This window comes from Vipera ursinii, assembly GCF_947247035.1.
Source record: "Vipera ursinii genome assembly, chromosome: Z".
Lineage (NCBI taxonomy): Eukaryota > Metazoa > Chordata > Lepidosauria > Squamata > Viperidae > Vipera > Vipera ursinii.
This window is the reverse complement of record NC_139517.1, coordinates 1,175,880-1,197,482: the sequence shown is the minus strand read 5'-3', so window position 1 is coordinate 1,197,482 and position 21,603 is coordinate 1,175,880. Positions and strand designations below refer to the sequence as shown.

The following is a 21,603-nucleotide window of genomic DNA, read 5'->3' as shown; positions in this document are numbered from 1 at the left end:
CAACCAAGCATGTCATAGTAAAGATTCTTTTTGGAATAGATTTGACTCCAAGAATTTTGTCTTCCTAAGACGTGGTTTGGGGTGGGTCCTGACAGGTGTTTTGTGTCCTGGCTTTACAGGAAGTCCTCATCACCATTCATGACCACTTGAATTTACGATGCACTGGGGAAAAGACTTACGACTGTTCCTCGCCCTTATGACCATCGCAGCGCCCACAGCGCTGCGACTCAAGACGATACCCCACTCAAACATTAACCACCACCCCTGCCCCAAAACCTTAAGTGCGGCCGTTAACGAGCACCAAGGCCAACAGCGAGTCTATCTCACCGTGATATTGCCCCATTTCACGACCTTCCTCGCCACGGTCATTGAGCGAATCACTGTAGGGGATATGTTAGCCACCCGGTCCTTAAGTGAATCTGGCTTCCCCCACTGACTGTGCTTGTCAGCAGGTCACAAGAGGGGATCACATGACCCCCCAGGGAGATGCCGCGACGGTCATAAACACGAGTCAGTGGCCGAGCATCTGAATTTTGATCAGGCTGCAACGGTCGTTAAGTGTGAAAAGCGGTCGTAGGTCACTTTTTTCAATGCCGTTGTAAGTTCTGTGGTAAGTAGAGGGCTGTTTTTTAAGGTTTGACAGCCGCTGTTAATGACGCCAATAAAATCAACAATCCATCAAAAGGGGGGGGGAAATGAGCAAATGCTACATATTTATTCGTTCGTCTTTGGTTCGGCCTGGAGACGCAGAAGCTTCATCGTCCGCGAGACTCCCAATTACAGACTTGTTTTTTTTTGCACAACCCGCTTGACCTCCCACTCTGGGCCCAGCCTTCCTCTCCACGGGTGGGAACTACAAATCCCATCGCCCCTGCCATGGGTCGGAGCGGACTGCCAGAGTTGGACGGCGCTCAGGGAACCCCAAACTCGAGGACCTGAAATTTGTCCAAGCCAGCATCTTCAACAGCCACCTTTGTTTTTTTTTTCAGCTACGACTCCTTTCTCCGCCATCTTGTGGGGTGCAAATTCTTGATCACCCCACCCACCCCCTCTCGCCCCACGCCACCCTAACCCTCCCCAAAACATTTGGTTTAAATACAGTAGAGGAAAAAAACACAGGATATTAACATTATCCAAGACACTGAAATCCAGAAAGGGGTTGTCTGCTTCTCCGTGACCCCCCAACTCTCGAGCTGATGGTGGGGGGTCCCTAACAGCCCACAAAATGTGTGGGGGGTGTCTTGCTATTTTAGTGGTTAAGCAACGTAGCACCGGCAACCGTGCCTGGCCAGGACCTTGAAACAGGAATTAAAATACCAGCTCGGAGAGCAAAACTGTCCACAAATTTGGGCCAGAAAGAGGGAAAAAATGGCTAACGTTTGGCCCGACACACCCGCATTTCTTTCGTCCTTGGTTGCCAACAGGACCCACAAACACACAGCGTACATAGTCCAGACAGACTCACACACCCAAGGTGTCATCCGAGTGGCTCCCAGCTCAATCGGCTTAAGACTACAATGCCCATCCCTCTCAAGCAGCCCAGCCTATCCCCGGAGGGCTCCACGTTGCGGAAAGCAAGTCCAGCCACATCCCGTGACAGCAAATTAAATAAAAAAAGAGAACTGTGAAACAACAATTGAGACAGACAGATGTCTCCAGATGTGCTGCTTTTCAAACTTAACAAAAGCATCTGTGCACCAATGAGCTCGGCTCTGTTGTCTTGCGATCCTCTGATACGGGTCCAACAAGGAAGCCTTTGTTAAACCAGAGATGGTTTGTTTTGTTTTTCTTTTAACAAGCAGGGATTATTCTTCTCCTCCACTCTAATTTTTCAGGGGGGGGGTTCACGCTGCTAATCTAGAATTATTTTTATTCTGCCAAGCGTCCTTTTATTAATTATCCGCCTGGCACATCTGCCTGATGGGCGATTTCTTCACTGTTCCCTCCCAGTCTCTGCTTGGAAGTCTGGAGAATCTCTGGGGCACAGACACCCATCTTTGGGAATTACTAATTCCACACCCAAGGAATAAAGCTCTCTCTAAGGCAGTGGTTTTTAAACTTGGCACCTTTAAGAAGTGTGGACTTCAACCCCCAGAATTCCCCAGTTGCCAAGTTTGAAAAACATTGCTTTAGATCAGGGATCTCCGAAGTTGCAGCTTTAAGACTTACGGACTTCAACTCCCATGATTCCCCATCCAGCCATGTTATCATTTATAAAGGAGACTCTCATTAGGTCCAGCTAAACTATGTCTGCAGCATACCCCTGATCTACTAATTCCATAATTCTATGCTCGCTGGAGAATTCTGGGAATTGGAGTCCATACATCTTAAAGGTGCTGAGATTAACAGGATGAACCTGCCCAGGTTTATGTGCAAAGTTTTGGTTACACAGTAAGCCATCGTTCTGATTTTTTTGACCAGACCTTAAGACAGCCTTGCTCCCTGCACCCCCAAAACCTAAGCAGGCACCCCAACTCAGCTGAACACCCCCACCGATCTTCTATGCCAAAAGTTTCCCTGAAAATCACAACTTTTAAACTCGTAACATCAGAACTACTAACCCAACTTTCCCCAACCTCTCCTCCTTCAGAGAGCTGGACTTCAACTCCCATAATCCCCAGCCTGGAGATGGCAGAGACAGTGCACTGGACAGAATCTAACAAGTTTTGTGCAGAAGTGCAAGTCCACAACAGCTTCTGAGAAGAGAGGGAACTAGGATAGAGATCCAGTCTTTGGACACATAGAAATTTTCAAGCACATCTGTGCAATGAACAGAGGCAGACCAGGAAAGGAAGATTCCCTAATTGAGAAACCATCGCTGTCAAACCCAAACATACCCACACAAACACACATATATGCATACTCTCTATGCACAAAAAAACACATACATTCTCTCTCTGTTAGGTCAGAACCAGGAAAATTGTCCCTAATTTGAGATGATTTCAACTGCTCTGTCCAACTTCTCCCATCTTCTCGAAAAACATAAAATCCTGCAAAAAGCAGAAGAGAATTTGCTGAAATGCCCAGTGGTCTCATTTTTCAGGAGGTATAGGGAAAGTGGACCACCCACCCCAGTTCTCATCATCTTTCCTCAACTCCGGAGCCAGACTCACAATGAGGAAGCAGGCTCCGAGGAGAATCGCCTTGACCTTCACATCCAGATCAATGGGGAACTGGATCCCAAAGTTGTCCGTGTCGGTGAAGACTTCCTTAAGGAGGCCGCTCCACTGCTTACTGATCCGGCCCACCCCGCGGGACTCGTCCCGGGTCTTCACCTGCAGGAAGACAAGAAGGCTGCGTTTGCGTCCAACATGGAACAATTGGCGACCGCGAAAGGACGTCTGCATGTAGCCTCACATCAAATGTACACCATGCTTCCATCTCCACCTGGTGCAGGAATTAGATTTCCAAGTTTGTTTTTAAGTTCTTGTGAGAATATTCTAAAGGACATGGAGCTCTTGAGCATGTGCAAAAGGTCCCTCCCCCAAAATTTGAGCCCAAGGTCTGTAAATGTTGTCTCTCTGGGCCTGGATTTCTCAACCTTGGGCATTTTTAAGATGTGTGGACTTCAAAGCTGGCAGGGGAATTCTGGGAGTTGAAGTCCACACATCTTGAGGATTGGTTGACCAACACTATAGTCCTTGAGTTACGAGCCCAAAATTTCTGCTGCTAAGTGAGACATTTGTTAAGTGAATCCGGCTTCCCGATTGACTTTGCTTGTCGGAAGGTCACAAAAGGGGATCACGTGATGCCGGGACGCTGCAACAAGGTAGTTGCCAAGCATCCGAGTTTTGATCATGTGACTGTGGGGTGTGAAAATTGGTCCTTTTTTCAATGCCATTGTAACTTTGAATGGTCCACTAAAGAAACTATTGTAAGTTGAGGACTGTCTCTATTCTGGTCGTACCTCAAAGCTGACATCCCCGCCACAACTGCAGGCAAAGCAGGGCCCCAAAACCCGGAGCACCGTCTCCTTCTCGACATTTTGGATGGAGAACCTGGGCATGAAGGGATGCCAGGTTTGCACCACGTAGCCGATGGTGGCACCTGGGGGAGACTGGACTTCCATCTGTGGGAAGGAAAAGGAAAAGTGGTGTCAGAAAAATGGGGTTAAGAGGTTGCCCAAGTTAAGTCACAATGCTTGGACAAATACGTTCTATTGCAACCTAACAGAGGAGAGAGGAGGATTTACACAACAGCACAACAGCCGCATTCGCAAGGGTTCAATCAAGAGTTTCGCTTCAGCTTAGTCCGCCAGGTGAGAGATCAATTGGGGTCCCAAGGAGAAACCATCCAGTTGCTGAGTTCTCTGTAACTGGGTTTCATTCCTTTTTCATAAATCTTGCTAAAGAAATCGTGGGGAATATTTCAATCTAACCAAGTTGGCTGTCAAGAGATTGACAGGACATCCACCCGTCAGGAATACCAGGACAGCTTTAAAAGGACAGAAGGGACCCTTTCTCACACCACCACAGGGCTAATCACCAGGAGATGGTGAGTTCTAGTCCTGTCTTGGGCATGAAAGCCGGATGGGTGATTTGGCGCTGTCCTGCCAGAGTTCACTATCTCCTGGTGATTGGCCCAAAGTCACCCAACCGGCTTTCATGTCTAAGGTAAAACTAGAACTCACCAGCTCCTAGTGATTGGCCCAAAGTCACACAGCAGGCTTTCGTGTCTAAGGTAAAACTGGATCTCACCAGCTCCTAGTGATTGGCCCAAAGTCACCCATCTGGCTTTCATAACTAAAGCAGGACTACAACTCACTGTCTCCCAATGAAGCCTGGGTGCATTGCCCACTAGACCAAACTCGCTGCGTTACCTCCTGTAGGCAGCAGGGGAAAAAGCAGCTGACGCATTTCAGTGGACGGACAAGACGGATGACTTCACGGCCACTGGGATCGTCCAGCCGCATGGAGAAGCGGCGTAGCGAGCCACAGCAGTTCCTGGTGCAACAGTCGTTCTGCTCTTCCGCATGGAAGATGTGCTGGCCGAGGCTGTTTCGCACCTCGTACTTGTTGTTACCTTCAAAGCCAATGAAAGCTGCATAGAGAGAGACCGGAGAGAAAGGGATCAAGGAGAGCAAGACGTGCTCAGTGCAAAATGGGTTATGGGCTTTGCAACAGACTGCAGTGGGGACAGTCAACCGGCCTGAAAGGGAATTGCACAGGGAAGCGAGTGGGGAACCCCCCCCCCCATGAGGAGGGGCTCTGAGGGAGCCTAACCCTAACCCTAATCCTCCAACTTTTGGGATGAGGGATGTTAATTGTGCCCAAACTCTGGAAAAGATGTAGAAAAGATCCTTTGCATTTCAGAGAAGCTTATCAACTGTTCAGAATCCCTCTGGAGTGGAAAACATATGGACCCCAGTAAATCAATCAATCACTCAATCTTTTCTTGCTTGCATGAAGATGTCGTGACATGTGCCTAATGTGCTGACCTCGTGTTGCCTGTGGTGTAATCCTTGTGACGTTGTTGCGGCTTGTAACAGCTGCTCCACCCCAGGAGTCGCATAGACTCCTGCCCATTTAGCAGGGATATCCAATCTTAGCAACTTTAACACCTGAGGACTTCAGCTCCCAGAATTCCCCAGCCAGCTCTTTTTTTTTCACTTTGCTGAAGGCAAGATATATTATGTTTACCGCATACCCAACGTCTATTAAGAAAGTTACCGCATCGGAAATTCTGATCATCAAGCCACCTTTATTCTTGTCCTATCCATGCTGAATTCTAGTAAACCCTGGATGGCTGGAGAATTCTGGGAGCTGAAGTCCACAAGTCTTAAAGTAGTCACATTTGGAGACCCCTAATATATAGAATCTGGCAGACCACTGGGAATTGACAATTCTTCGGCATTGTTTTTCCTAGATTTTTTAAAAAATAACTTTATAGCAAGGGTGTCCAGCCCTGGCCCATTTAATAAAACGTGTGGACTTCAACTCCCAGAATTCCTCAGCCAGCAAGAGTTCACCAGAATTCAGCATGCGTAGGAGAAGAAGAAACATGGCTATGCTACTTTATCCCATTGTTTGATTGGGTAACTTTCTTAATAGGTAGCGGAAATGCAGCAGAGTTAATGTATTATTATTATTATTATTATTATTATTATTATTATTATTATTATCATTATTATTAATAATAATAATAGTAATAATATCTTGACTTCACAAAATGAATAATGGCTGGCTGGGGAATTCTGGGAGTTGACAAAAAGTCCACAAGTCTTAAAGATCTCTCATCTACTGGGTTCCCCAACTTGAATAGAATAGAGCTGGAAGGGACCTTGGAGGTCTTCTAGTCCAGCCCCCTGCTCAAGCAGGAGAACCTACAACATATCAGACAGGTGATTGTCTAGTCTCTTTTTAAAAATCTCCACTGATGGAGTGCCCACGATTTCTGGTGGCAAGCAGTTCCACTTTCTGACTTCACTACTCCCGCAGTTCAAGGCCTTAAGAGAAGCCAAGACCTCAGCAGGCCCCCGAACTCTGTCCATGCACAAAGTATAATAATAATAATAATAATAATAATAATAATAATAATAATAATAATAATAATAATAATAATAATAATATGAAATACCGCGACCTGGACATCGAAACTGCGCAATTATGGATGAAACGCGTAACAGTGGCACCCACTGTCATCGGGGCACTGGGAACGATGTCCAAAAACTTTGCAAAACACATCAAGAAATTGCAGCTTCCTACAATAACTCCAGCAAGGCTACGAAAAAACTGCACTACTCGGAACATCTTACATTTTAAGGAGATACCTGGTCGGTACCTAGGATGCTGTCAGCAACCCGTGTCAACCATCAGCGCCAGTCAGTTTGAGTGTTCAGTTGACTGAGTTTCATATTTTATGAATAAAAGTTTTATAATAATAATAATTGCTTTGATACCATACCTTCTACAAGTTCCACCTTTTGATGGATCAAAATTTGGTCTACCTGAATGGGCAGCAAAGGAGCAGTGTCAGAGAGAGTGATCAGCAATGCAAACCAGCAGAGATTTTGTGAAAAAATAAAAGCCAGCCATGCCACTTTAAGACTGGTGGACTTCAACTCCCATTGTCCATTCCATTCCGTTCTGTTCTACTCTATTCTATTATTGTTCTATTCTATTATTATTCTATTATTATTCTATTCTATTCTATTCTATTCTATTCTATTCTATTCTATTCTATTCTATTCTATTCTATTCTATTCTTATTCTATTCTATATTTTATTATTCTATTCTATTATTCTATTCTATTCTAATGGGACGCGGTGGCTCAGTGGGTTAAGCCGCTGAGCTTGTCGATCAGAAGGTCGGCAGTTTGGCGGGTCGAATCCCGAGTGCCGCGTAACAGAGTGAGCGCCTGTTACTCGTCCCAGCTTCTGCCAACCTAGCAGTTCGAAAGCACGTAAAAATGCAAGTAGAAAAATAGGGACCACTACGGTGGGAAGGTAACAGCGTTCCGTGCGCCTTTGGCGTCCAGTCATGCCGGCCACATGACCACGGAGATGTCCTTGGACAAGCGCTGGCTCTTCGGCTTTGAAACGGAGATGAGCACCGGCCCCTAGAGGAATCGTACTTTTGACCTCACGCTCTGTATCACACCTGGAAGGCGTGTGCCCACCCCCTTCCGCAAGCACCTGGGCCTGGGTCTTACCTGGGTCAGGTACTCCAAGCCAGGAGGGACGCTAGCCGACACAGGCAGGTAAGGGGTGATGGCGGCATGGTGATCGCTGGGCTGGGGGTGCTGTGGGGAAGCGGAGTGGTCCCCGTATGTCCGGGGGGGTGGCTGGGGTGCAGCCACGTAGCCGGGCCCAGGGCTGGCGGCAGGATAGACGCTGAACCCAGGGGTGGGGGCAGAAGGCCCAGCGGGCGGTTGGGGCACGACGGGGTAAGCGGGGAATCCTGGCTGTGGCAGATGGTACCCTGTAAAAAAAAAAGGACAAAAAAAGAAGCAAGGCCGAAACCGACACCACACCTTTAAGCAAAGGAGGTGGGCCTGCCCTACCTACCTGCAAACAAGTGGCAGTTAAACAGATTTAGCAGACTTGGAAAGGGACCTCGGAGGTCATCTAGTCCAACCCCCTGCTCAAGCAGGAGACCTGGCCTATAACCGTTCAGGACAAATAGCTATCTAATCTCTTCTTAAAAACCTCCCGGGATGGAGCACCCACAACTTCCGGAGGCACTTTCCAAAGCGCACAGATGCAGGATGGGAAATGTAGTCCTGGAGGGAAGGAGGGGGGGTCCTTTCTACCCTGAACAATCCAGGGAAAAAAAGGGGGAGGGGCGAAGGATAGATTTCTGCTCCCAAAGCAACTCCTCCCCCCAAAAAAGAAGCCCAGGTGAGATTCTGTTTACAGATAATCCTCGACTTATGACTGCAGTTGAGCCCAAAATGTTGCTAAGCGAGACAGACATAAAGTGAGTTGTGCCCCATTTTACGAACTTTCTCACCACTGTTGTTAAGTGAATCAACGCAATTTTTTAAGTGAGCGACACAGTTCTTAAGCGAATCCGGCTTCCCCCATTGATTTTCCTTGTCAAAAGGTCGCAAATGGGGGATCAACGTGACCCCGGGACACCGTGACCGTCATAAAAGTGAGTCGTCAGCTGCCAGGTTTCCGAATTTTTCTATGTACTGAGACCGTATAAGATGCCGCCACGACGTCTGAGCGTGAAAAAGGGTCACCGGTCCAGTTTTTCAGCACCCTCGTAAATGTCGGTCGCTAAATGGACTGTCCTGAAGTCAAGGACTTCCCTCTACAGCCGCGCATCTCGCACTCAGGACTCCAGGAGGCCATCCAAGTTTATTTCATGCTGTTTGTTCAGCAAGTTTACAAAGCCACCCAAATTCACAGCTAGGAGACTCCGGGCAGCTTGCAAAAAAATAAATAAATTAAAAATCCAACGTGCTATTAAAAACTGCAAAAAAAAAAAAGGTCAGGGTCTCCTTTAGTTGGGGTGGGTACATCAGAGAAGGGGAGGGGCTGGCTCAGCCTTTCTCTCCCCCCCCCCCGCCTCCCTCACCCCCCCAACCTGCCCAGGTGCATTCCAGCCACGCCCTCCCCGCCAGCTTTGCCTGAAGACAGCAAGGGGAGTGCCCACATCGTTGCCATGGCAACCTTCAGTTTCTCTGGGGATCCACCTCTTCTGAGCACACACACAGATTTAATCAGAATAGAGCTGGAGGGGACCTTGGAGGTCATCTAGCCCCAACTCCCTTAAAGGCAAAGGTAAAGGTTCCCCTGTACGTGCGTGCTAGTCGTTTCCGACTCTAGGGGCCGCTGCTCGTCTCCGTTTCAAAGCCGAAGAGCCAGCGCTTCTCCGAGGACGTCTCCGTGGTCATGTGGCCGGCATGACTAGACGCCAGAGGCGCACGGAACGCTGTTACCTTCCCATAGCGGTCCCTATTTTTCTACTTGCATTTTTTAAGTGCTTTCGAACTGCTAGGTTGGCAGAAGCTGGGACGAGCAACAGGCGCTCACACTCTGTTACGCGGCATTCGGGATTCGACCCGCCAAACTGCCGACCTTCTGATTGACAAGCGTCCTCACCCACTGAGCCACCGCGTCCCTTTGTTTAAGCTTAAGGAGACCCTATACCATTTCAGGCAAGTGGCTGCCCAATCAGGAAGGAAGGAAGGGAGGGAGGGAGGGAGGGAGGGAGGGAGGAAGGAAGGAAGGAAGGAAGGAAGGAAGGAAGGAAGGAAGGAAGGAAGGAAGGAAGGAAGACAAAATAGCAGAATAACAAAGTTGGAAGGGACCTTGGAGGTCTTCTAGTCTAGCCCTCTGCTCAAGCAGGAGACCCTATACAATTAGTGGCTGTCCAATCTCTTCTTTAAAAAACTTCCATTGATGGAGCACCCACAACTTCTGGAGGCAAGCTGTTCCACTGGTTAATTGCTCTCACTGTTAGGAAGTTTCTCCTTAATTCCAGGTTGCTTCTCTCCTTGGTTAGTCTCCATCCGTTGCTTCTTGTCCCGCCTTCAGGCGCTTTGGGGAATAGCTTGACTCCCTCTTCTTTGGGGCAGCCCCTCAGATACGGGAATTCTGCTATCATATCACCCCTATTTCTGCTTTTCTTTAGACCGGCCAGACCCAAGTCCCGCAGCCGTTCTTCATATGTTTTGGTCTCCGGGCCTTGGATCCTCTGAGTTGCTCTTCTCTGCACTTTTTCCAAACTCTCAACATCTTTTTTGTGATACGGTGACCAAAAATGGCTGCGGTATTCCAGGTGTGGCCTTACTAGGGCTTTACAAAGCGGTACTAATACTTCGCGTGATCTTGATTCTATGCCGCTTTTTATACAACCCAGGATTGTGTTGGCTTTTTCGGCTGCTGCCGCACACGGCTGGCTCACCTCTAAGGGATCGTCCACCAGGACTCCGAGGTCCCTCTCACCGTTGCTGTTTTTTGAGTCAGGTTTCACTGGCTCAAAAACAGGTGCAGCTCAATACTTGCATTCCCCCTCCGGGCTTTCTGGAAACGGGTGTTTATCGTGACTCCCATCATCCCCGTCTTACTGTCCGGAAAAGACAACCAGAAGGCAACAATTTCTAGCAAGTTGGCATCAAAGGCCCAATTTAACACGATGCTGAGGTTGATCCCATCGTTCAGTTGCCGCCAGTAGGGCAGCTGCAGCAATTAAAAAACTGCACCTGTTGGAAAGCTAAAAAGCAATTAAAATAATAATAATTTTTTAAAAAAGAAAATGAAAAACAAACAAGTTGGCTAGCCTTTCTGGCTGATTCACAAAGATGGTGCTTCCAGTGACGTCACAGCTCTTTTCAAGTGGGGTGACTCAGTCTTCCCCACCGAGAAGATGCAAAACCGAAATTTTATTTCTCAGAAGTATTATTGAAGACGTGGAGACATTCATCTCCGTTCAAGCCCCCCCCCCCGTTTTTCCTGTTTTGACAACCCTCCGGCTCCATCCATTTTCAGGAAGTGTAAATTTAGTTTGTCAGAATGACAAACTGTTATATTGGAGTTTCGTTGCTCTTCTGCCCTCCCACCTGTTGCTGCCAAAGGAGAAGTAAAATAAAAATAAATTTGTACTATTTGCAAAGAACAGAGAAAGAGAAGGCGCGGGCAATTGGCTCAAAGATAATTGATACAGAGAATTTTCCTGCTAGCAAATGATCAGGAAATTCACCGGTTTGGACCCTTTTCGTTCTAAAGCAGGACTTTTGTCTTGTGGCAAGGAGTTCCGAAGTCTGTCTCTGGACCCTATTGAGATTTTATTTTTATTATTTTTTCCCCCTCCCCAATTCTTTCTTTTTACCCAGATTCCTCCATGGTTTTAAATCAGGGGTCTTCAAACTTGGCCCTTTGATGACTTGTGGACTTCAACTCCCAGAATTCCTCAGCTAGTCCACAAGTCTTAAAGTGGCATGGCTGGCTGGGGGATTCTGGGAGTTCAAGTCCACCAGTCATCAAAGGGCCAAGTTTGAAGACCCCTGTTTTTAAATCCTGAGGATGATGGCCAGGTTTGTAGGAAGGGCATTTCTGAAAACCTTGACGACTTTAAAGATGTATGGACTTCAACTCCCAGAATTCCTCAGCCAGTTTAGCTTAGCTAGCTGGGGAGTTCTGGGAGTTGAAGTCCACAGATCTTAAAAAGTTGCCGAGATCGAAAAAGAAGTCAAATTAGTGGTGCCTTACTCCCCTCACGGATTGTGACATGGAAAACGTGCAGCTTTTAGGAATGTACCAGTTGGAGGGAAGGAAAAAAATCACAGCCAAAGGAGGGGAAAAAAAACAAATTTACTAATCCCATCTGCGGTTCCAAAGATCCAGCCTGAAATGACATTTCCAAAGAGAACAAACTTTCCAAAACCAAAAGAACAGCTGGCTCAAAATCAGCTCAGGCCACCGTGACCGAGGCAGAAATTTCTTTCTTTTTTTTTCTTTTCCAAATCCCCTTTTGGACGTTCGAATCCCGGACCCATTGCACAATGCAAATTAGAACCCCAGGAAGTCCTCGGTTTACAACGGTTCATTTAGTGACCTGAAAAAAAAAGTGACTTATGACCGTTTCCCACACTTACGATCTGCGTGGTCGCGTGATCAAAATTCAGAGGCTCGGGCGACGGGCTCGTATTTACGACGGTCGCCCTTTGGCAACCTGACAAGCCAAAGTCAACAGATTCACTTAAGAACGGAAGAGATTTCCTTAACAACCCGAGCACCAATTGTAAAACCGGATGCAGTTCACTTAAGAACCATGTGATTCACTAAACAACGGAAAAGATTTTTTGCTTAACCACCCTGGGAACAATTGTTACTTGTCAAATGAAAGTTCCGGTTCCTACTGTGGTCATAATTCGAGGACTATCTATAAATGTCACTAAGCGGAAAATGCTCGAAAGAAACGCACTTAGTTGAAATGCTGAGAAGTCATTAACAGCACAGAATAATGGAGCTGGAAGGGACCTTGGTGGTCATCTAGTCCAACCCCCTGCTCAGGCAGGAAACCCTCTACCATTTCAGACAAATGGCCGTCCAGTTTTGGAGCATCCACAACTTCTGGAGGCAAGGAGTTCCACTGCTTAATTATTCTCACTGTCAGGAAATTGAAGCGCCCTTCTCTCTCGTCCCCTTAACCGGCCATCGCACGGAGCCGAAGTAAGAGAAAAAAGGCAAACCTGGAGTTGCCATGATCCCCAACTTCAGAGAGGCAATTCTCGATCAGCGCCGGCCTCCGATTCCCATCTGCAGAATCCCTGCAAGGGGGCGAAGAGAAGCTGCCTGTGGAGATCTGGTGTGAAACAGTGACTTCCTTTAAGAAAAAAGAAAAAAAATGGGGTGGGGGGCTTAGCACTTCTGAGGAGGTTTTAAGGGGGTGCAGCATACACCCTGCACCGTCTAGGACAGGGTTGTCCAAGCTCGGCTACTTTAAGACTGGTGGACTTCAACTCCCAGAATTCAGTGGCCGTGCTTGTGGCTACCACTGCTAGGGATTCTGGGAACTGAAGTCCACACCTCTAGAAGGGAGGGAGTGTAAAGAGCCTTGGTTTAGGGCAGGGGTCTTCAAACTTGGCCCTTTGATGACTTGTGGACTTCAACTCCCAGAATTCCTCAGCCGCTGGCTGTAGTTCCCTCACCCTGGCTGAGGAATTCTGGGAGTTGAAGTCCACAAGACATCAAAAGGGCCAAGTTTGAAGACCCCTGGTTTAGGGTCTGAAGATATGTGGACTTCAACCCCCAGAATTCCCAGCAGCAGCCATGCTTGTGGCTACCACTGCTAGGGATTCTGGGAACTGAAGTCCACACCTCCGGAAGGCACACCCAGGTATGGCCAGTAAATTACAGGCAGTCCTTGACTTACAGACAATTCGTTTAGTGACTGTTCGAAGTTACAATGGCCCTGGGGGGAAAAAAAGTAACTTAGGACCCTTTTTCGCACTTACGTCCGTCGCAGCATCCCCACGATCAAAATTCAGACACTGGGAAACTGGTTCTTATTTATGACGGGTCGCAGCGTCCCCGGGGTCCCCTCGACCCCCTTTTGTGACCTTCTGCCAAGCAAAGCCCACGAGGGAAGCCCGATTCATTTAACAACCAATTTACTAACTGAACAACTACAGTGATTCACTTAACGGCCGTGGGCAAGGGAGGTCGTAAAACAGAGCAAAGGCCATTCAACAAACATCTCGTTTAGCCACAGGGCTTGTGGGCTGAAAAGGACCGCCTGTACTGATTTGTCCACCTCTCCTCCTCCTCCTCCTCCGAGACTCCACGAGGCTCTGCCGCGGCCCTTGGCTGAGCAGCATGGGAGCTGGAGTCCCACCCCTTGGGAAAGAGCTGGGCTCCGCAGGCAGGGCCCACACGCATTGCAGCAAGCCTCTGCTGGATACAAACACACACTCCCACTCCCCCTCCCACACTTTTCCTGGACCAAGTCAGCTGATAGGCCTGCTCCAAGCCAACATCTTCTCCCCCCACCCACCCACCCCACCCCGCCCCCCCCCTCCAAAGCTGGCCTTGTTCTGAATTTCTACCAATCTGCAGCACAGCCAAGGATGGGAGGGGGCGGGAAAGGAAGGAAGTGGGTGGAAGCCAACCACACCGAGAATAAAACCAACCGGGTGGGGAGTGGGGTGGTGGCTCGGCGGCAATCCCACCGGTAAAGCCTCCCCAGGCTGGTGGCCGAAGGGAAGGGGTTCCCCCTCCGCACCGTCCTGAAAGACGGGGGCGCCCCCCCCCCAAAAAAAAGCAAACACCAAGCCGAAGAGGGTCTGCGCCCTGACTCCCTTCTAGGGAAGCGCAGCCAGGGCGCCGATTCGAATCCCGCCGCGCCGGGAAGAGGAGCTCAAAGGCAAGGAGCCGAACCAAGGCAAAAGCGTCCCTTTCGCTCCAAACCTGCTTTCCAGCCGGGCAGAGGCGGCCGTCCGAAGGAGGGGAGAGCCCTTTTACAGCAAGGACGGAGTCACACGTGATCGCCGTGAAACTGGATCCCCCCCCTTCCCAGGCGCTCCCGGCTCCAAGCGGCTGCCGGGGGCGGAGAGGGAAGGAAGGGGGGAGGAGGAGGAGGAGGAGAACAGCCCTCTGCAGCCGCTCACGGGCCTTCTTCCCCAACCGGGCGCCCCCCGCTAGATGCCGCCAGGCAATCCCGCCGGTGCGCGAAGGATGGGAGGATCCCGGGCGTCGGGCCGATGATCTAACCGCTAAGCCACGCTCCCTCTTGCTCTGGGCTCCGGCTCCCAGCTTTCCACCAGCCTTGCCCAAACCTCGCCCTGCCGCCCGCGGGGCTTTGGAAACACACACACACACACACACACACACACACACAGAGTGCTGCTTTTGCTGAAAACACACACACACACACACACACACACACACAATGGATACCCTCCCCTCCGGGACTGGGGGCGGGAGTCGACTGCTGGCCGAAAAGGGCCTGGCGCGGAATGGCTTCCCCCACCCACCCCCCATGCCAGCAGCCCCCGAAAAAAAAGGGGGAGGGGGTTGCCCAGAAAGGAAGGGATTCGTTTGTTTCCCAAGCAAACAAAAAAAGGCGCAGCGTATTTTCCAGCCTCGCTCCGCCCGGATGGCAAGAATGTTGCCGAGTTTTGTCAGCTGAAAAACTTAAGTCGGCATCCTAAACAAGTCGAAGTGGCTTCTTCTCTGCGTTTGCTCTGTCTGGAGCCGGGATTCCTTTGACCCCGGCCCTTCCCCGCCGGCAAGGAGGGCGCAACACGGGGGGGGGAGGGGAAGGGAGGGAGGGAGACACAAAAGAGGTAGGAGGGAGAGAGAGAGAGAGGGAAGGAAAAAGGGAGGGAGGGAGGCAAAATAGACAAGCGGGTGGAAGGAAAGAGAAAGAGAAAACAGGAAAGGAGGGGAGGAAAAACGGGAGGGAGGGAGGGAGGAGAAATAGAAAAGAGGAAAGGAATGAAAGGAAAGAGAGAAAGGTAGGAAAGAAGAGAGAGAGAGAGAGAGAAGGAGGAAAAAAGGACGGAGGGAAAGAGATGGAAGGGGGAAATAGAGGGAGGGAGGGAGGGAGGCAGGCAGCCCACATCCCAAGTAAGAAAGGAATGGAAGGAAAGATAGAAAAGAGGGAGGAGGGAGGGGGAAGGGAAAAAGGGAGAGGAAGGAAGGAAGGAAGGAAGGAAGGAAGGAAGGAAGGAAGGAAGGAAGGAAGGGAGGGGAGATGAAAATGAGGGAGGGAGGGAGGAAGGAAGGAATGGAAGGAAAGATAGAAAAGAGGGAGGAGGGAGGGGGAAGGGAAAAAGGGAGAGGAAGGAAGGAAGGAAGGAAGGAAGGAAGGAAGGAGGAAAGGAAGGAAGGAAGGAAGGAAGGAAGGAAGGAAGGAAGGAAGGAAGGAAGAAGGAAAGGTAGGAAGGAAGGAAGGAAGGGGAGGGAAGGAAGGAAGGAAGGAAGGAAGGAGGAAAGGAAGGAAGGAAGGAAGGAAGGAAGGAAGAAGGAAAGGTAGGAAGGAAGGAAGGAAGGGGAGGGAAGGAAGGAAGGAAGGGGAGGGAAGGAAGGAAGGAAGGAAGGAAGGAAGGAAGGAAGGAAGGAAGGAAGGAAGGGAGGGAGGGAGGGGAGATGAAAATGAGGGAGGGAGGGAGGAAGGAAGGAATGGAAGGAAAGATAGAAAAGAGGGAGGAGGGAGGGGGAAGGGAAAAAGGGAGAGGAAGGAAGGAAGGAAGGAAGGAAGGAAGGAAGGAAGGAAGGAAGGAAGGAAGGAAGGAAGAAGGAAAGGTAGGAAGGAAGGAAGGAAGGAAGGAAGGAAGGGGAGGGAAGGAAGGAAGGAAGGAAGGAAGGAGGAAAGGAAGGAAGGAAGGGGAGGGAAGGAAGGAAGGAAGGAAGGAAGGAAGGAAGGAAGGAAGGAAGGAAGGAAGAAGGAAAGGTAGGAAGGAAGGAAGGAAGGAAGGAAGGAAGGGGAGGGAAGGAAGGAAGGAAGGAAGGAAGGAGGAAAGGAAGGAAGGAAGGGGAGGGAAGGAAGGAAGGAAGGAAGGAAGGAAGGAAGGAAGAAAGGAAGGAAGGAAGGAAGGAAGGAAGGAAGAAGGAAAGGTAGGAAGGAAGGAAGGAAGGAAGGAAGGAAGGGGAGGGAAGGAAGGAAGGAAGGAAGGAAGGAAGGAAGGAAGGAAGGAAGGAAGGAAGGAAGGGGGAGAGGGAGGCAGCCCACTTCCCAACGGGAAAACGGAAGAAACCAGCCCAACGCGCAGCCGGCGGTATTCCACAGAATTCCTCGCCCGGCGGAACCCCAAAGCAGAGAGGCCGAGGAAGTGACCCGAAGGGGCTCCGCCTTTTGGACGGAGTAGCAGCGGGCCCGGCTGGCAACCTCTCGGGGTCCGGATGCCAAGGGAGGGGGGGGGGCGGGCAATGAACGACCACCACCCCCCGTTTCGGAAGCCTTCCGGGGCGTGGGGGGGGGGGGGCTTGACTCAGCCTGCGCGGTTTGCAAGCGGCGGCTCGTGGCCCCGAGCAACTCCGCCTTCTGGGTCCCGCGATCCCTGCCCTGCTCCACCCCGGCAAGGTAGGCCAGTCGGGGGAGGAGGTGGGGGAGCCTAAAGGGAGAGGGGAGATCGGGGCCGCAAAGCCGGAGGCAACGGCTTTCCCAGTCGCCCCCGGGACCACCCCGCCCATCATGGCCGGGGATGATGGGAGGGAGCTGCGCAGCCTCCGGAAAAGCGAACCGGCGGACGGGCGCTGGCGGACGGGGGCCCAAGCGACCCCCTGGCGGGGAAAGAGGGGAGGGGGCCCGCGACCCTCGGCCTTGGGTCCCCCCTCCAGGACCCCCCCTCCCTTACCGCTCCCCGCCCCTCCCGTTACCTGCAGGCCGGAGGAAGGCGAGCGCACCCCCCCCTCCGCCGGTGCGAGGCAGGCACACTCCCGGGGGCGCGGAGTGCGGGGCCCGGCCGGTTTTTGTTCTGCTTTGGGGGGGCGGAGCGAGAGAGATGTGGGGAGGGGCCGCGAGGGCGGGTTAAACCCCTGGCGGGGGTTGCGGGCTCCCGCATTCGCCCGGCCTCTTGTTGGCAAGCCCGCCCGGTTGAAGCACCGCCTGCAGGCAGAAAAGGCCAGACCCGGGTCTGCTGCACGTCGGGACGGGGGTCCCTGTTTCCCCTTGTCTGTCCTTTCCGCAGGCGGCCGGCCTCGCCCGGCCTGGCCTTTGTGCCAGCCTCCCCTGCGGCATCCTTGCAGAGGGCTTTCACTACAATGCCCATCAGTCCCATCGCAAAACCGGGTCTAGGGGCTTCCCCCCCCCGCCCCAGGTTCTTTCTTCGGACTGAAGCCGTGTCTTGAAGCCTTTGAAGACTAAGAATGTTGTGGGAACTCATGGGCCAGGTTTGCCGTTGAACGTGGGAACTCTTGAACACAACTCCCCAGGCTCAGACAGGAGCCGAAAAGTCTGAGCTATGCGGGGGCCAGGGAAAGCGCCCTTTAAATAAATTTGATTGGCGTCGCTAGCCCGTGTGTGACTTTGGCAACTATATGTAATTGCTTAATAAATAACATTAATACAAAATGTGTAGGTAATCCTCCATCTACAGCCAAAACTTCCACTCCTAAGAAGAACATTTGTTAAGTGAATTTTGCCCCCTTTCTACCACCTTTCTTGCCACAGTTGTTAAGTGGATCACTGCAGCGGGTAAGGTAGTAACCCGGTCGTTAAGTGGATCTGGCTTCCCTATTGACGTGGTTTCTCTCGCCAAAGAGGATCACGTGACTCTGGGACTCTGCCACCGTCATAAATATGAGCCTGTTGCCAAGTGTCCAAATTTTGATCCTATCACCACGGGGATGCTGCAACGGTCGTAAGTGTGAAAAACGGTCCTCAAGTCACTTTGTAACTTGGAGCAGTCACTAAATGAATTTGTAAGTTGAGGACTGCTTGTATTAATAATATGAATAGGATAGGATAGGATAGGATAGGATAGGATAGGATAGGATAGGATAGGATAGGATAGGATAGGATAGGATAGGATAGGATAGGATAGGATAGGATAGGATAATAAAATTAGAATAGAATAGAATATAGAAAATAGAACAGAATAATAAAATATAGAATAGAATTACAGAATGGAGTATAGAATATAGAATAGAATAGAATAGAATAAAATAGAATAGAATAGAATAGAATAGAATAGAATAGAATAGAATAGAATAGAATAGAATAGAATAGAATTTGAATAGAATAGAATATAGAATATAGAAAATAGAAAATAGAAAATAGAATAGAATAATAAAATACAGAATAGAATAGAATAGAATAAAATATAGAATAGAATTACAGAATGGAGTATATAGAAAATAGAATAGAATAGAACAGAACAGAATAGAATAGAATAGAATAGAATAGAATATAGAAAATAGAATAGAATAATAAAATAGAGAATAGAATAGAATATAGAATTGCAGAATGGAAAATAGAATAGAATAGAATAGAATAGAATAGAATAGAATAGAATAGAATAGAATAGAATAGAATAGAAGCTGGAAGGGACCTTGGAGGTCTTCTAGTCCAGCCCCTACTCAAGCAGGAGAACCTATACCAACTCAGACAAGTGACTGTCTCTAGCCTCTTCTTAAAAACCTCCAGTGATGGAGCACCCACGATTTCTGGTGGCAAGCAGTTCCACTGGCTGATTGTCCTCACTGTCAGGAAGCTTCTCCTTAGTTCCAGGTTGCTTCTTTCTTTGATCAGCTTCCAACCGTTGTTTCTCATCCTGCCCTCTGGTGCTTTGGAGAATAGCGTGACCCCCTCCTCTTCTTTGTGGCAGCCCCTCAGATACTGGAATACTGCTAATATGAAGGAGAAGAGGAGGAGGAGGAGGAGGAAGAGGAAGATAAATGAAGAGCTGCTTTTCTCCACCATGTCTTCCTCAATCTACCACCCCTCCCAACCTCTTATCTAACCCGGGGTGTGCCATCTTGGCCACTAGAAGACCTCTGGACTTCAACTCCCAGAATTCCCCAGCCAGCATGGGGAAGTCTCGAAGTGGCAAAGGTTGGACGCCCCTAATCTAATCTCTTTGGCTCCACTTCGGGGTTAAAAGACAGAGTGGGTGGATACAAAAGAAATAAAAAATTTTTAAAAAATAAAGATACTGGACAGCCACTTGTCTGAAATGGTAAAGGACCCCCCCCCCCCAAGATCCCTTCCCACTCGGATTACAATAAAATAAACATATCGCTTTTTTTTAGGCCCCAATGCTAGAATCCGGCCTGTCCTTTCAGGTTGCAGAAACTCTGGAGGGAGGGAGGGAGGGAGGGAGGGAAAGACGGGGTGCCCTTAAAACACCCCAAAACTGCCCCTGTTGCAGGCCCGCAAAGGGCCCCTCCTTTATTGCGTCACACCTGGAAATGCCAGCGTTTGCCCTCTTAACCTCTCAATTCTCCAGGTTTTTCAATTCACCTACACAAGTTGACTTGATGCCCCTCTTCAAGTGAACCCCAAAAATTCAATCTTGGGGTGAGACAGCGAGGCTGGCTGGTTTTCAAGGATTGTCCAAGCGTGTCCCAAATTGGGTTTTTCAGTCTCGCAACAATTCCTAGAAAATGTCGTTTGCCAACGGTCGTAAGCCTTTCTCTCTCTTTCTTTCCCCATGACTCAGACTCAAAAATGTCAAAACTTTGACACATCTGGGGAACTTTTCAACGGGGCTTTTAACTCAACGGCGTTTCGTGTTTTTAACTAGATCGCATTCGGCGTTTGTGCGTCAGCGTTTTGGGTGACCCTGATTTTTGTTTTTATGGGAGGTTTTTTACGCAACGTTTTAAATATAAGCTTTTTGTTTGTTTGGTATAGTTTTTGTTTTGGGATTTTAAGACTTGCCAGCCGCCCAGTCTGAGTCTCTCGGTTGAGTTGGATGGCTATAGAAATTAAACAAATAAGTAAATGAATAAATAATAATGTCGCAGGGCCCATGGTTGGCGTTTTATTCTGAAGTTACTTTGGCCACGTTCCACTCTTATCTGCGGTCACCAGAGAGGGCCACCTCCTACCTACTCCATCCTGGAATCGCTGAGCTGTTGGACTATGATATGGAATAGTAGACTCCTACGGGCTGGAAGGGACCTTGCGGGGTCATCTAGTCCAACCCCCAGGGGCCCAAAACTGGAGTCCCCATTCCATTCCGGACAAATGATTGTCCAATCTTTTCTTGAGACAGACAGATATAGATAAGATACATGATAGAGACAGACAGACAGATGGATAAAGATATATAGACACAGATATATCGAAAGGTAGATATAGACACAGAAAGACATATATAGAGATATAGACAGGCATATAGAGATATAGACAGATATAGACATAGACAGAAAGATCAATAGATACAGACAGGCAGACACAGAGAGATATAGACAGACATAGAGACAGACAGACAGGACATGATGGATGGAAAACAGACAGATGGATCATAGAATCCTAGGGCTGGAAAGGCCTCTGGAGGTCTTCTAGTCCAGCCTCCAGGGGCCCAAAGCAGGCAGGCAGGCAGGCAGACATATAGGATGAGAGAGAGATAATAATAAATAATAAACCTTTATTGTCAAAGTACAACATGTGTACACTGAGATTAGCTGAGCCTCCCCCTGTGCTCTCTCCCCCCAACACACAGTGACAACAAACCCTCCATCCCACCACACTATGTGAGCCAACTACACCACACACCGGCCTCCCAAGTCAATTCTGCATAAGATTATGTCTCATTTAAAAGCTGATACAGACACAAACACAAAAGCATTTATAATGGATGAGAGAGAATGAGAGAGACAGGATGATAAACAGAGAGAAAGATATGACAGACAGATGGACATGATGGAAGATAAGCTAGAGAGAGAGACGAAAAGATGGAGGGATGGAAGATACACATGGGTCATAGAATCCTAGGGCTGGGAGGGACCCTGGAGGTCTTCTAGTCCAACCCCTTTCCCAAGGCAGGAGACCTTATATTATTTTGGACCAATGGCTCGCCAATCTTTTCTTGAAAACCTCAAATGATGGGGGAGCAACTTGTTCTTCTGTCCATCAAACCTTAGCCAGCATATCCCAAACCCCACATCCTTTGACCTCGGGTGTAATCCAAGCGGCTTAAGCCCCCGCTCCAGGCTTTCCCTTGAGGTGGGGGAAGCCAAGACAGCCCCCCCCGTACCCCTG

The 21,603-nt window shown here is 49.3% G+C and overlaps 1 protein-coding gene across 1 annotated transcript; it reads right to left on the bottom strand.

Moving 5' to 3' along the window:
* Positions 1–1,083: 1,083 nt before the first annotated feature.
* On the bottom strand, positions 1,084–12,845 carry PLSCR3 (phospholipid scramblase 3). Its single transcript, XM_083377785.1, has 7 exons — positions 12,644–12,845; positions 7,652–7,920; positions 6,904–6,946; positions 4,820–5,040; positions 3,908–4,069; positions 3,114–3,275; positions 1,084–2,990 (listed from the first exon to the last, which is right to left on the bottom strand). Exons 1-7 carry the CDS (start codon positions 12,654–12,656, stop codon positions 2,943–2,945), a joined length of 918 nt encoding a protein of 305 aa, XP_083233911.1. The 5' UTR covers positions 12,657–12,845; the 3' UTR covers positions 1,084–2,942.
* Positions 12,846–21,603: the final 8,758 nt, after the last annotated feature.